The 16,597-nt window shown below is 39.4% G+C and overlaps 1 protein-coding gene across 1 annotated transcript; it reads right to left on the reverse strand.

Moving 5' to 3' along the window:
- Window positions 1-418: 418 nt before the first annotated feature.
- CTNNB1 (catenin beta 1) lies at window positions 419-16,070 on the reverse strand. Its single transcript, XM_063452096.1, has 16 exons — window positions 15,802-16,070; window positions 7,632-7,686; window positions 6,644-6,871; window positions 6,308-6,561; window positions 5,754-5,992; window positions 5,472-5,673; window positions 5,013-5,157; window positions 4,580-4,683; window positions 4,155-4,493; window positions 3,695-3,853; window positions 3,451-3,570; window positions 3,198-3,348; window positions 2,877-2,998; window positions 2,408-2,465; window positions 1,941-2,167; window positions 419-1,187 (listed from the first exon to the last, which is right to left on the reverse strand). The coding sequence occupies exons 2-15, from the start codon at window positions 7,642-7,644 to the stop codon at window positions 1,959-1,961; spliced, it is 2,343 nt and encodes a 780-aa protein (XP_063308166.1). The 5' UTR covers window positions 7,645-7,686; window positions 15,802-16,070; the 3' UTR covers window positions 419-1,187; window positions 1,941-1,958.
- Window positions 16,071-16,597: the final 527 nt, after the last annotated feature.

Consider the following 16,597-nt stretch of genomic DNA (forward strand, 5'->3'; position numbering starts at 1 on the left):
ATGCAATAATTACACTCTCCTGAGAATGCAAACTAAGCTCTCATAGTGAGAATTTGTTTACTGAAGCAAAAACTTTAGTTCGAGCACAAACTGCTGCACATCTGAGACGCTTTGTACATCAATTAACTGTAGCCTCATTTCCCTTATGCCATGAGTTTATGTAGCAAACCCACCACAGTGAATATGAAACTCAGAAGGGCCACTGTATAGTATACCAGTAGGTTGCTGGTGTAAACTACTTAAAGAAAAGGTTGCAAACTCGTTGACCATAACAAAAAGGCTTGTAAGTTGATGGCACACATCTGAATTTAAAAATAAGTTTACTTTGTTCATTACATTTACAAACATAAGGTCGTTCCATAAGACCACAGAGACCCATTCCACATGGACTTGTTTCAAATAACTTGACACAGCAGAATGCATTAAAAGTCCACTTTAATTCTTCTGAGCCATTTTATAATCCGATTTCTCATAAAGCATCTGTGGCTTCAGAGTACATAACTTTGGGATAAAAGGCAACTGGTAAACTGTCCATTACAGGTTCCAAATAAGTTCTTACTGGCCCCTACCCAGACATATCCCAGATAAAAGCTTTTGATCAAAAATCGATCCACGTGCTTATTTTAAGCATATTAAAAGAAAACTAGTTGGACCATTTCTATTTGTCTATGTTTTTATACAAAAAAAGGCTACACAATGTTCCACTTTATTTAGGATACATTTAGAGTGATTATGAATTAGTGTTCTACACTTGATCCTTAAAAATTAGAAACCGTTTTAGCAATATGCACTAACTGAACACTACAGAGACTTAAAGATTACCGCAGAAAGAAAAATAATCGAAATACTAAGAAAGCAAGCTAGGTCAGTACCATTAAAAATAAAAAAATTAAAATTAAAAAAAAAAATGTTATTTAAACAAGCAAGGCTAGTGTTTGTTTTGATAAGTTCCAGCTTGCAAACTATTCTTGTGCATTCTTGATGTACGAGTCACTTCCAAAAATCCATTGGTATTGTTCCTCCAACCAAAATAAAAAGGACCAGAACATAAAGTTAGCTTCCATTGTTCCCATAGGAAACTCAGCTTGGTTAGTGTGTCAGGCACTTTCTGAGATAACCAGCCCACCCCTCGAGCCCTCTCAGCAACTCTACAGGCCAATCACAATGCAAAATCATTCTGACGATAACTGTAAAAAAAAAAAAAAAAGAAAAATTACAATGAAGTAACGTACAGAGTATGAAGGTATACAGAAACAGTTGTACTACCAGGTACCAATTCACTAATCTAGACATGCAGTTTAGTTTGAGACGGGAGCATCCAACAAAGCTTAATTGGAATAGGAAAGATGCAGTTTAGGTTCACCCTAAGTTTCTGCATTCTGGCTTTGAACATCATTTGGAAAAAAAAAATTTTTTTAAAAAGCTACAATAAACCACAGAAAGAATATTGGAAACCAAAACAAACCTGTACTATATACATGTAGGAGACTAGTTACAGAATGTACATCCAATGGCATCCAGCATTTACAGGATACACAAGTGCCCTACTCAAATTATATATTTTTGCCATTATTCCAATTTATACTTTGTGCTAGGTCAGCATTCTGCAACTTTGTGTCTGCCTGTGACAGTTCTAGAACAATGGCTTTACAAGATAGCAAAATGATGGCCTACATCATAAAGTTTTGCTTTAATAGTTTAATTTTCAGTGGAGGGATTGCTTTATCTAATCTTTTTTAAAAGCACCAATTTACCAAGTATTTGTATGACAACTAAACCCACTTTAATTGACTGGGGATAGATTAAAGAACCTGCAATGTATTAGACATTTTGAGTGATGTGTTTAACCAGTACCAGATATTCAACCCAAAATTGCATTCAAGCCAGTAGCAAGTAAATGGTAAAAAAAAAAAAAAAAATAGTATATATAAGTTATTTACCAAAAGTATATGGATTATTTACAGGTCTGTATCAAACCAGGCCAACTGATTGCTGTCACCAGGGGGCAATCCATCCATAAGATCCTGAGCATGGCCCAAATCAGGAAGTCCATCAACTGGGTAATCTGCTCCTGGGTGATGACCTCCCATGTCATGATCCATCATTGAGTCCATTCCCATAGCATCTTGGCCATAGCCTCCAGCATGGAAAGCACGGTAACTGGGATCTAGAAGACAAGTTTGATGCAATTTAACAGGGAACTCTTATGGGTTGGGTTAATAATGTGCATCAGCGTTTAAAACAAATTCTCTTTTTAAAGAAAACAATACATTCTAAAATATGCCAAGATCTTTTTAGAAACATTTAAGACCAAGCCATCCCCCAAACCAACACATCCATGGAAATTTGTGTCATAACCAATTTTAAGTTGACAATGTTCAAGATAGACAAGCGTTAACAGCCTTACCATCTTGCCTGTAAAGTGGTTCACCCTGGGCACCAATATCTAGACCAAGATCTCCAGCCTGAGAAAGAAATTTTTTTTCATATTAAACATTGCTTACAGTGAATCCATTTCTACCCAAAAAGTAACACTCAAGGAAATATTTTTCAGGCATAACTCACGGCTTTAAAGCATGGCAATGGGCAGTGAGTATAACAACTGCACGAATTTCCAGAAGTGTCATTTTAACATGTGTCAAAATTCAATGCATGTGGTCGAGTGCTCAGGTTGTACGGGTGTTTTGAGGGGTTCCGCTGTTTGTGATTAAGTTACAGTAAAATGTAAACCTCAATTCTTTATGAATACACATTTGGTCTTATGCGCATTATCCAGCGTTTCTACATGGAGGGGGTCACTTTACAGAGGGGCAAACTCAGTGGTTCTACACCCCCCCCCCCCCCACCCCCACAAACAGAGGATTAGGTGGACGTACCTCATTCCATGGCATTGGTTCTGTTCTGAACAGTGAACTAGTAAGCTCAACTGACAGACGTTTCTTGTAGTCTTGTGGCTTGTCTTCAGACATGCGGAATAACACGGCAGCTGCATAGGTGGCTGAAATGAAAAGAAAAAGCCATTAGTGTGACTTCATGCTAGAAGTGTTTAATTTATATTTAAACTAAAAACCAAGGAAACTGTACTACAGAGAACAGTCTTCAATTATAGTAAAAAGCTTTCAGAGTTTATGGGACTTGTGTTCAAACATGACAATTAAGAATTAGGCGGACATTTTACTCAGCAGCACGCAACTTACCAACACCCTCATTTCTGGAGTGAAGCAGTTCAGTAAGGGGAGCTGTTGCACCTTCAGCTTCAATAGCTTCTGCAGCCTCTTTATCTTGGGCAAGTTCACAGAGAACCCCAGCTGCTACTCTTTGGATGTTTTCAATTGGAGAATACAGCAACTAGAACAACAAGAGAACACTTACCACCACAAAGCTAAAGTTTGTACAGCAGTACACAGGATGAGCCAGTTTGTTTGGGTTTTGTTTACAAAAGAATTTTACCTGTACAAATAATGGAATGGTATTGAGACCTCTGATTACAATTCTATTGTGAACATCACGAGCTAGAATGTGAAGTGCTCCTGTGCAGCCTTCAACAATCTCTTCCATGCGTACTCCTTCCTGAAACGAGAATTCCAAAGTTATCTGTACTGGACACCAAACTTGTAAAGACTGTGCTTCGCCCTACATTTTGCAGTTTAGCTGTGAATTCACACTGTCTTTAATGTAGAAAAAGCATACATACCACAAACTGCTGTTGTGTTCCACCCATGGATGTGCGGCGCTGGGTGTCTTGATGTGCACGAACTAGGAGCTGAACCAGCCTTGGAATGGCACCTTGCTCACGTAGTGGTGCATGATTAGCTGGGCATAATGCAAGATTGCGGATCAAGCCTACAGTAGCCTAAAAATGAGCAAGACAAAATGCAATAACTGGTTTAGTAATGGAAGGATGTTTACGTTTTACATTGCGAATGGGGAGGGGTGGGGAAATGGTGCTTTAATGCAAGTTTGTTCCCTCTAGTCAGGTGGGGTCTATTCCTTTACTGAAGTCTGCATCATATTTTGGAATTCCACAGATTTACTCCATATTAAAGGTGACTGATCAGTAAGGTAGTAAGGAGTACAATTTGCATGTTAATAAATTAATAGTAAAACAGAGACCAAAATAACGTTTGCCAATGGAAACAAACTTGTTAACTTACCTTAATTAAGGGCCAATGAGAAGGAGGGTGCAGCAATTTCACAACTACAGGAAGCCCATAATGGAGACGCACTGCGTTTTGAGCCATCTCTGCTTCTTGATGCCTGCTGGTAAGGTGACGGAGTGCACATATTGCAGGTTCTGTTATGTCCTCTCTATCTCCTGCACGCAGAACTGTGCGTACCAGTGCTTCTATGCCACCCACTTGACACACCATCATCTTATTTTTATAGTTGTTGCACGTAAGGTTGGATAGTATACCAGCAGCACATGTTACAACATTGATATCATCTGAACCAAGAAGTTGGACAAGAGTTCCAAGAAGGCCTTCCATTCCCTCCTATAGGTGAAAATAAATATTAACACCGAAAAAAACAAACAAAAAACTAATAGTATTTAGAAACCACATATCAAACAGACCATTACCTGTTTAGTTGCTGCATCAGAGAGATTTCTTAGGGTCCACAGACAGTTCTGAACCAAGCGCTGGCTTGGATCAGTGAGGTGCAACCCAAGGGCTTGCATGCCACCTAAGTATACAGGTGAGGGGAAGAGCAGCAAGAGGGACAAAAAATAAATAAAATGCATTAATAGCTTGCACTCTAAAGGAAAAACGCTTGTCAGCAAGACATTTAATTCTAAATAACCCCAGGTTTATTACAAAGTTCAGGAAAGCATAAGTTCACAAGCCAGGATGCAGACATGCCTTGCTAGGACTGAGATCAGAGCTTACTGTACAATTCTAAGCAACAAACTGCATAACTATAGACCTGGGGGGTAAATGTATTGCACTGTTTGAATACAAAAAGCAGACCATGCTAGATAAGTGCAGCAAAACTACACATTTGTATATACATACCAGCTTCAACAATAGCAGGTTTATTACTGGAACAGACTGACAGCACTTTCAGCACACGGCTTGTGGTCCATAAAAGCTTCTCATAACTGTAAGTTCTCATTATTGTCACCAAGGCCTGGGGTCCACCACTTGCAAGAATGATCAGCTAAAGAACAAGAAAAAGCTTTAGTCTATAGAATACTTTGCTCAAACACCAATGGCTGCACAATACCTTTTTACGTTAATGCTACTAAAATGTAACCAAACCTTTTTTTAAACACAAGTTCCCCAAATCCCAGATAAAGAAAAACCCTCTCAGAATATCCCAATTTACTTACAATTGTTACTATAATACTATTAGGCTTCAAAGTAGCCTAGATTTAACAGAAGATTTGCCACACTATTGGCATCACCCCAATTATGTTTAATTCAGAAATCACTCTTCCTAGAGAAATGTGCAAAGGTGCTAGTCAGACAAACCTTGCTTTCTTGATTTCCATAGGCCAGTATTTGGAGACAGTCTGTGGTAATCGCCAAAAATTTTACATTTGTTTTATTGAGCAGTGCAACCATTTTCTGCAGTCCACCAGCAAGTCTGACTGCCATCTTTGCTCCTTCTTGATGCAGAAGGAGGTTGTGCAGTGTTGTGATGGCGTAGAAAAGCACCGAGTCAACTGGGGAGCTGAAAGTAAAGAGCTCAGAATTAGATTAGTGAGCTTATTTAAACAATTGTAAACATTATGATATAAGGGTTGCACATACCCAAGCATTTTAACTAGAGCAGGAATTCCACCAGATTTGAATATGGCAAGTAAACCCTCTCTGTGGTGTGAGAGGTTATGGAGCGTTCCAGCTGTGCACCTTGCGGTTTCAACATCATTGGTGTTCTGCATTGTACGAACAATTGCAGACACCATCTGTGGAGAACGCATTATAGCGTGGCGGGAGGCTTCCTTTTTAGATAACTGATGAACCATAACTGCAGCTTTGTTCACAACCACCTGAAGAGAGATCAAAGATACATTCAGTGAAAAATCTGTTTACAATATATGTTTAACAGTGAAAACTAGGGTTTTTCCCCTCTTGTACCAATCACCTGCAGGTTAAGTCACAATATTTTAAGTGAAATAAAATAGCTGAAACAGATAACTGCAAACTGTTCTCATGGGTAAATTTGGCAATGCAAGAACGGCAAATTCAGCAAGAGTTTACAGTTGGAGTACAATGCTCTTGCCAGTACAAAGATTTGGTATTTTCATGGGAGAGCCTGGTAACTAGGATTTTCAAACAAGTATAGCCTCCCATATTACACATACCTGGTCCTCATCATTAAGCAGCTTTGTTAGCTCAGGAATGGCACGAGTTGCCAGTTCTGCATCATCTTGGTAATTTATTAAGTTGACCACAGCATGTTTAAGCATCTGGGAAGGCTCTGCCAGGCGTTGCACATTTGTTGGATGAGTTGAGTCAAACTGCGTGGATGGAATTTGCATGCCTTCGTCCAAAGTTTCTGGAAACATGGCTGCACGTACTCTCTGGGCCCTGGTCATGGCGAACTGACCATCAATGTCTATACAAAACCAGAGTGTTAGTACAGAGACATACAGCAGGCCAATGTGAATATCTGCCAACAGTGCTAACTATTTACTTACCTGCCACTTGATCCTGGGTAAAGGACTGAGAGAATCCCTGCTCCCATTCATATAGAACTTGAGAAGTATCTACATCTTCGTCCTCAGGGTTCCCTTTGCCACTAAGAGATGGTGCAGTAGTTGTAGCTCCAGAATGAATACCAGAATCCAGGTAAGACTGTTGCTGCCAGTGGCTGACGGCAGCCTTTCGGTCCGGCTCAATTGCCATGTCAAGCTCCATTAAATCAGCTACAAAATAAAAGTATTACAATGAAATACATAAATTGGCACTCTAACTAAATACGCTACAATATGTTGGCAATGAAGAATGAAAAATGAACCAAGTCTGTGTTATGTTATCACAAGTGCTTAAAAGTAATAAAGCGAACAGTAAGGAGTCTGTTCTATGGCAGAATACAGTCCCTGTAGGTATCAGAACCGCTATGCAGCTCTGCCAAACCTTTACTGCTAAATATTTATTTACTTATAAGTGCCACAGCAATAGGAAAGTGCATCACAGGGCTCATAAGTGATAAAACACGATGATGAAGAGGCCTGTTCACAGGAATAAAACAGAACCATAACTAACAACCCCAACTTAAAGTTGTGTGCATGCAGTGCAAGCACTAACCCCACAAGCAAAGAGTTGACTAGAAACAAATGTTCCTTGTGTCACCACAGCAATCAACTTGTAAGCTAGATACATTAGACCAGAATGGCACTTAAAGCCTACGTGCAACATACTTTATACCTGTTAAGGGCAAATACAAAACAAAAAAGACAAGCAAGACAGTCACTAATGGAGTAAATATGCATATGCAAAAATACAAATATTGCCAGGTATTTACAGCAAAGATTTAATGGTAATGTACAATTAGATATAAAGAAAGGTGTGACCGGATTAGAACAGAAATCAGAACAAGGTGTTATGTGACAGGGTTAGACTGTTGTAAAGTGAGGAAAATAGACAAAATATATAATTGCATAAAATAACTAAACAGAACATTACCTTGTGTTGCCATGATTGAGTTTTTCCAAGGACCTCTATCTTTTATTGCAGATGCCTAAAAATAAATGAATAATTCAGTATTAACAGATGTTTCACCCACAAGACTTAACAGGTATATATTTGTACAAGCACAGAAATACACAAAGTTCAGGTCATGTTTTGCAAGAAGTATCATAGAGGGGCAGACAAATTCTTAATGAAATAAATAAAAATGCCAAGTTATCACAGCCACCACCTCTAGCTATATAGGGTTGCACAGGCATAATTAGTTGCTGCATCCGAAATCACCAGTATCTCATTAATACCCTAAAGGAGGTCAGAAAATAAATTCTAATATAGGTCTGTTTGGAAGCCGTAGAAATGGTCTTACTTGCATGCATGACATTCTTGAAACTGATATCTACAATACAGAAACCACTATCCATTCATACAATGGTACTCCCAGTGCATAGTGTACACAGAGAATTATTTTACTGTTACAAAGTTGCAGTCCTATACTACAAACTGACGCAGCAACTATAACACATGCCTTTTAGTTTATTTTGCCCATTTACAGAAAGAGGTGCCAAATGCAGGTTGCATGCCATACAAGTCTATACTCTTGACTGGAGACAAGCATTTATAGGTATTTCACTATATCTTTACAGTTGTTATCAATTCCAGTTTCACGTTTGCAGTGATGGGTGGCAGTTTACAATTTTATACAATTTTCATGTTCAGGTCCCCTAGACTAAATTAAAGGGACACCTTTGGCACCAAAACAAGTTTAGCTTAATTAAGCAGTTTTGGTGTAAAGATCATGCACCTGCAGTTTCATTGTTTAATTCGCTGCTATTTAAGATCCCTTGTGTTTATGCAGCCCTAGCCATACCATCCCTGGCTGTGACTAATAGCCTGCATGGGTAAAAAAAAAAAAAGTCTTCATTTAGGGTTATAATTGTATATCTCCTACTCTGTAAATTGAACTTTAGTCAGACAGGAGGCTCCTGCAGGGTCTATAAGGCTCTTAACAGAGCAGGAGATAAATTCTGAACTAAACATAATGTGCTATAAAGAAATCTAAAATATCTACATACACTTCCAGGAAGGGTTTAGAAGCCATAAGTATACACATTACATTCTACAGGAAGTGTTTAGGAAGGCTGTGCAAGTCACATGCAGGCAGGTGTGATTGGGCTGCATTAAAAATTTTTTTTTTAAAAAAAGTGATTTAAATGGCAGATAATTGAGCAGTGAGGCTTCAGGGGCACGATCTATATACCAAAACTAAAATTGAGCTAAAGTCTTTTTGGTGCATAAAGTGTCCCTTTAAGGGGAATTATAAACACTACATGAAATCAGTCTAGTAATGCAACTGCCCTTGCAAATTAAGTGCATGTAATAAGTAAATGTTTGAGACAAACTGAAAACAACTTAATTTGAATATTCATGTACAAGTCTTTAAAGAAGGATAGTTATTTAAACTGCAAAGAGTCCATGTATCTTTAGCATGGTTAACTAGCCACTGAGCTGTATGACCAGCTTGTCAGAGCAGATTTTGCATACAAGTAAATGTGGCTCCTAAATTTTCCTTGCATGCAAGATTAGCTTTGTAGAACAAATAAGATGATAAAGTCACAATTTCTATATATCACCACAACAGAGACAAAATACAGTAATACCGCACACAAAAACAGTTTTACATGGCTACATACACATATCACCTCTTAGCAAACATTGGGATTCCGTTCACTTAAACAATATGGCCATATCAAGTTAAGCACATTATCATGCCACAACTGAGACACGCATGTAGAACAACAAGTGTTGAGAAAACCAGTTCTCTTAAGAGAAAAATATAGAAAAAAAATTCAGAGCATATAGCTTCTCCAATAGTAGCTGTAAAAACTTCCATCTATGCAGCTAGTTTCCTTTCCTACCGGAGCATGACCAATATATATTTTTTCCTACAACTGGTTCTGTTCAAGCACTTGCTTGGCATGTGGTCATCAGGGCAATTTTAAAAATGTAAAATAAAATATTAAAGTGTGATGAAACAGGCAAGACTCCAGTGTTTTATACACATAATGCATGGAACATGTAGGATGGCTGTTACAACACATTTATCCAAAAAACCCTAAGAGCAATTGTCCCTTATCAAATACCAGTAGTCTCTCGATAAACAGGGGACACGTCATTTCAAGATGGGTCAATTACCACATGTTGTAAAGTCTATACACATTAGATCAGAAGTGTTAAGACCTGTTTCAGCAAGATACTAAAAGGATTTCAACAGGTTATATAGCACATCACTAAATGGCAGAAGCCATGCAGTTTAACTCAAGCTTTTTTCAGGACAGTTTGAACACTACACCTCGTGTAGTAGTATACAGGAATAGCCGTACAAAACTTGTGCCTAGTGTAAGCTTAGTTTTACACTGCCAATTCACAAGAACTTCCCTAGACAAGTGAATTAACTCTGAAAAAGCCACTACAATGGTGGACAGCTTCCACAGACTTAAAACAAAAAATATCAATAAGCATGTCGCATAGCCTATAGTATAAAATCGTGGCAGTGAATGTGACAAGCACCATAAGCAGTGTCTTGTATACTATACACCAGATTATGTATTTTACAAACGTAAAAGGCTGCAGAGGTATTCATTTCCATTATTGGCATAACGGTAATGTGTAAGCTAAACTTAAAAACCATTTGCACAAGGCTTAAATTTATTGGATCATGTTGAAACACCAGTTATTCAACTAAACTGCAGTGCCCATTTAAAAAAAAATATATATATATTTTTTTTTATTACAGTAAGCAGTCTAGGAATCATACGGTCTTACCAATAGTGTGCCAAAGACAAAATTCACAGACAAACGTATTGCGATTCGGCATCTTCAGTTACGGCTAAAGACCCTGCATTCCCTCTCCCCATTAAATCCCAGAGCCAACACTAAAGGCATACCAGCTCAAAACATTCAAGCTTGAGTAAACTTTACAGTGAATGTCAATGTGTGGTTGGGATATTACAGAGTAGTCATAAAAGCACATTGACATCAGAAAACCCATGGTTAGCCAATTTGCATGGTATTGTTTGGCTGTGCAGGGCAGCCAGACAGAATGTGATCTAGATTTAAAAACCTAAAAAGAAGTGAGGCATGTATGGTGTTTTTCCTCCTTGGTTTAATTCAGTGTATCAATGCAGCTTTAAATCATGCTCTTCCCAACTCATACAGTAATAATGCAGCACAAAAATTCTGAAAAACCGACTGAAATGTGAACAACCTTTCATCCCCTCTGGAAAACTAACTCCACTACAGTTCATTTATGGTTGAAATTTGGCTAGTGTTACAACCACTAGAAACCCACTTTTTGGATCACGCCGATTTTTATGGATATTTTTAGAATTCCTATATGGACTGCCATCTTCATTTAAAGGGACAGTATAGGCATCAGAACAACTTTCGCTTAGTGAAGCAGTTTTGGTGTATAGATCATGTGCCTGCAGTTTCACTGCTCAATTCTGTGCCATTTAGGAGTTACATAACTTTGCTTATGCAACCCTAGTCACATCTCCATGCATTAAACTTGCACAGCCTTCATAAAATTAAACTGTTTCCTTTTCAAATGTTAACTTGCTTTAGACATTTCTCAGGCTCTGTAGATTAAACTTTAATCACACAAAGGGGGCACCTGCAGAGAGTTTAGAAGAATGTTAACAGAGCAGGAGATAAATTCTAAATTAAACAGAATGTGAAATAATGTAAACGTTAAATCTCATGTTGCAGGAAGTGTTTAGGAAGGCTGCCCAAGTCTCATTGGGAAGGTGTGACTAGGGCTGCAGAAACAAAGTGATTTAACTCCTAAATGGCAGAGAATTGAGCAGTGAGACTGCAGGTGTATACTCACTACACCAAAACCACTTAATTAAGGGAGCACTATAGTGCCAGGAAAACAAACTTGTTTTCCTGGCACTATAGGGTCATTAGGTCCCCCCCACCCTTTAGGGTGCCCCTTCAGCCACTTACCTTTCTCAAGAGCCGCGCACATCCAAACAGCCCATATGAAAGCATTACTCAATGCTTTCCTATGGACGTCCAGCATCGCGGAAGCACCTCTAGCGACTGTCAGTGAGACAGCCACTAGAGGCTGGATTAACCCGCAGTGAAACAGTTTCATTGAAACTGCGAAGTTTTCAGCTGCAGGGATAAAACTAGAGGAACCTGGCACCCAGACCACTTCATTGAGCTGAAGTGTTCTGGGTGCCTATAGTGGTCCTTTAAGCTAAAGTTGTTTTGAAGCACATAGTGTCCCTTTAAATGGAGAGGCTAGCCTATTTAGTAAATCTAAAGATTATCCATCTAGCAGGATCCAAAATAAATAAATACAACTAAACAGACTTTTCAGTGGGATTCCACTGGTTGATAGTGTACGGTTTTATAAACACAAACCACACATGGGGGGGGAGGAGAAGAGGGTTTGCATGTGGCATGCCTAACTTAGGATTTTTAGGACTATAGTTTGAGCCCCACCACCATTAAAAAGGCTATAATGAACAGTTATGTGTTGTCTCTCCTGACAAAGCACCACACCTTCAATATAAGTGTGATAAGTGGCTTAAACCTACTCTCCTGTATGGGAGTTGTGTTCTCACAAACTGATGTCACACCCAGTATTTGCAGATCAACAGGGTATACATGTACGAAAAGCTATACTTTGTTTACACAGTCTACACAGGGGACTATTTGTTATGGCTATAAGGACATTGTGGTCCTGTTTCCATGTATCTTCACACTTTGCCATTTCAAAGGCAGAGCGGTCTTATGAAAGCATTTACAGTTTTCTTTGGAGTTTAGTGAAAACATATACGCAAAATGTGAATTGTCAACCGTGTATGCATGGCTAGTATAATGTTAATAAACAAGCTATGAACACCTTCCACAAAACAATTAAGTAAACCACATCATTTAGCGGTAAAAATATACAAGTATTGTAAGATTTAACCAACAAGGCTAGTATCACATAATTATTGCTCTTCTCTTCTTTTACTCTAGTGATGACCAGGTAAGCTCACAAACAAAATTGTCTTGATGTCCAGTTTTAGATTATATGCCTGCATACTAAGCATTTGTAAAGTGAAGACAAGCTACCTCTAAAGAGATACTAAGCACCATAACTACAGTTTGTGGTTGGTAATTTTGCAGGCAGTATAACCTGCACTTTCTCCAGTGTTTGACAGACAGCCCAACCATCATCTCAAACGTGGTCTGATTTATACCAATCATACAGAAAAGACTTCACAAGATCACAAGTGCAACAGAGCGTATCACCTTCGTGTGCCAGATCTGACTTTTTTGGTCAAAAAAAAAATGGTAGCAGTTTATGGAAATACACTTTTTCAGTTTGGGCATTTAATACACCAGTATTTTAGGTAGGGCACCACAGAAAACATGAAAGCCTGATGAGATGTATTAAAACAGAATAATGTTCCCCTTCAATGTTGAACAGAATACGTTTTTACTACTGGAAGCCTGTGCAAGTCACTTAATTGCATATCTCATATGCAATAAAAGTAACTTTCCAGTCAAAATAGTAGTGATACTGCAGACATACATTGCGTTTAAGCAGTCCTATTATAAACATGTTGTCTATGCCTTTTCAAAAAGTTACACACTAAAAATATTTTTCCAAGGAAGGAACAGTAAAGACTCCACCTAACCAGATTACACCAAGATAATCATACTCGGCGTCCGTGGCAATGTTTGCTAGTTTGCATTTCTGCTATGCATACAACCTTTAATATCAGAGTATTCTGGCCTAAAAAAAAAAAAAAAAAAAAAAAACATGCACAAAAAGGCATTGATCCACCACCATGTATTCTCAGCAGTTAGGGATGGAATTTCACATTTGCTCACATAAGCACTTTTCTACACGGCAGGGGAATGCAACTCTAGCTGGGAAGTAATTTCCCATTGAGCAAATGCAGTCTAACCCCTTGCTCCTCCCTCATTCATATGGAATTTGTCTTCCTAAACATTTCAAGAGGCAAGTCTTACTACAACTGACAAAACAAAATCTCGGGATGGATTAATCATATAAGAAAATTAAACTATGCACAGTAAATATGCCATATAGATGCAATTTAATGTTATTGTTACATTCCAACTATCTCAATCTTCATCAAAAGTGGCTGGCTGATGTATTTCCTTGAAGTTGGGCATAGAAAAAGTGAAATAAAAATGAGTGCTAAACAGCAGTTTTGGAGTCTCAAAAATTCCCTTAAAAAGTCTCACGCAAGTCTTTGTATTTCAGCAATTTAATACCCAACACAAAAAGTGACCAATTCTCTACCAAAGCTAGAGGAGTCAAGTCTTCAGTTACTGAAATGAACACAACTGTACATGTAAGAGTTTGGCAACAGTCTACTGTTTATTACACGTTTGCAAACCTAGTTGAAGAAAGGCAGGAGCACGATATGGAGCCTTCTGTTATTTCAAAGCAAACATTTTTCTGTCTCTAGAAGTCACATTCCTCCTTAGTCTTTTATCTAGTGTATGCATACTTGCCACATGCCTAAGGAGACACCCCCCCACACACTTAGGATGTATTTTGATGCAACCTAGCTTTAAATTTTTTTTTAACAAAATGTATATAGCAGCATACCAACTATAATTTAGATTTTTGAAGCATCAAATGTAAATGGGCTCTTGCCATTACACTGGCACAATCTGCCCATTGTTCCTTGCTTAACTTCTGAAAGAATAAGAGTGGGAGGGAGAATATCCTTACTTCCTTTCACCTCGCCCTAGACAAAAGAAATTTTAAAAGTACAGGAGTTCTAGAAGGGAGGTCATATTTCAGCCTTGAGGAAAAAAGCCACACAAGAATAAACACCATATAGCAGTGCAGATTAAGGTTTCGGGCACAAAAGACTTGCAGCACTGCTATCCACACCAACTAAATACTAGCGCCACTATGTTCAGAACATGATGCTACAAAAATAAAACCCATTTTTTCTATGCCTTTAGTTGGTACTTACAGGCAATTTTCAACCAAGATACAGCCCTCCATCTTTACCACAAGCAATGAACAATGTACACAGATGTACTGTGTCGGCATTTAATACAAGTACACACACAGTAGGGAACACATTAAGAAAGTCTAATGAAGCTGTACCAAGAGAGTCCAACGTGTTATACCTATCACTACCCAGGGTGTAGTGTCCTTATTTCGGTGTAACAGCCTATATTGGAGATGGACTAGGCAACAGCGCACTATTCTGATTTCAAAATGTTTTTCCAAATTCAAAAATTTCGGGGAAATAAAATGCAGGAACAATAAGTAACTATTTACCAACCATCACAACACTACATTTTCCACAATGTCCTACCAGCATATGCTCACTGCCCAACAGCAGTCACAGTTAATGTCCCCATAAAAGCAGACTTCCCAACTAGAACTACCATTAACAGGAACCGGACAGCTACCGTGTGGGCAACCCGCTGGGGCTAATATTTGCGATTTCATAGCCATACGGGGGGCTGCAACTATTGATAAGAGCCAGCCAATCAGAACTTCAAACGTACTCTACACAGAGTGCAAGCTCCTGGACCCAAGAAATGCTAGACACTCAGTTAACAGCATGAATATACACTCGTCTCTTGGAATCGAGTGTGTCTGGAGTTAGAAACAAACATATGGCGATACAAGTACACCCACACGTTGTAACAATCACAACACTAATGTAAACATCCTCCCTGGACCCAGATGGAGGGGGTGGGTAGGGAAGATACTCGGTTTTGCAGGGATGCGGCCATTACACGACCCAGTAAAAACAGATTAAAGTGTGGCGCAGGGAATCCAGCCCTGCTTTGGAACAGATTAGATTGCAAGCGCTTTGGAGCAGGAATTAGGGCTAAAGACACAGGACCGTGCACGGACCCTGCAATCTGAAAACCACACAACCAGATATATATATATATATATATATATATATATATATATATATATATATATATATATATATAGGGCGACCAAAAAAGCAAGAACCCTGGCTGTTGCATGATGGGAGTTGTAGTCCTACAACAACTGGGGACATAGCTTTTGTCCAGCCCTGACCTACATCCTTTACCAGTTATCCTATAGATCACTCCCTGGGAGGACAAATACATCAGGAGAGCCGTATACCGTGTGCTAGGCGTCCCCAGGCTCCGCTGGTTCCGGTTTGAGCTGATCCAGTCACCCAGTGATGGCCGCCGCCTCCTCCACCAGCCCGGGCTGTGTCCGTCCCTCCTCCACTGACCGGCTGCTGGAAGGCGTATAGCTGTCGTCGTACCCGGGAGGTCCCAGAGTTTAACCGTATTCAGATATTAAATGTCTCCCAGCGATTCGTGCAACTCCCGGCCGGACACACACCTAACACCCTCCGCGCAACGCGACATAGAGGCTTAAAATGGCGCCGCACGCTCTGCTTTTATATCAGTGCATTCGGCTCACGCCTGCGTATATCCTTCCGCCCCCTCTAACCACACAGCAGGAGGGAGACAGCAGAGATGGGAGGAGGGGCGGAGTGATCCCAAGAACCTAACAAATAGTGCACCCAGACACGAAACAACTTACCGTGTTAGGTCGGTGGTTTTATCACGATGGTTGGGGCAGTGCTAGGTATAAACCTTTCTGGGTGACATGCCGGTTTCATTGCACTTAAATTTATTAATTTACAGTAACCTCCCCCCCCCCCTCCCCGTGCTCAGATAATTAGGAGGGTGGGGTGGGAGCTGTGCATATACAGTACATGGGATCTCTTACACATGCTAATTACACTGCTACTTCATAAATACACACCCTGAAATAAATACACTGCAAACTTACAGCATTGTCTGCAGAGCCTCACTGCAGCACACACAGGGATACATACTGTGCTATCTGCAGGAAGCTGAGCTAGCAGACCCATCCCACCCTCCAGGATACCTGTCCCCACCAA

This window comes from Pelobates fuscus, chromosome 4 (assembly GCF_036172605.1).
Source record: "Pelobates fuscus isolate aPelFus1 chromosome 4, aPelFus1.pri, whole genome shotgun sequence".
NCBI lineage: Eukaryota > Metazoa > Chordata > Amphibia > Anura > Pelobatidae > Pelobates > Pelobates fuscus.

Excerpts from the sequence above, each read along its gene's own strand:
- CTNNB1 (XM_063452096.1), bottom strand. Across the intron at positions 3,571-3,694 it reads GAACACAACAGCAGTTTGTG|GAAGGAGTACGCATGGAAGA; the intron begins GTATGTATGCTT and ends TTCTCGTTTCAG. Across the intron at positions 2,466-2,876 it reads AACCAATGCCATGGAATGAG|GCTGGAGATCTTGGTCTAGA; the intron begins GTACGTCCACCT and ends TTTCTTTCTCAG.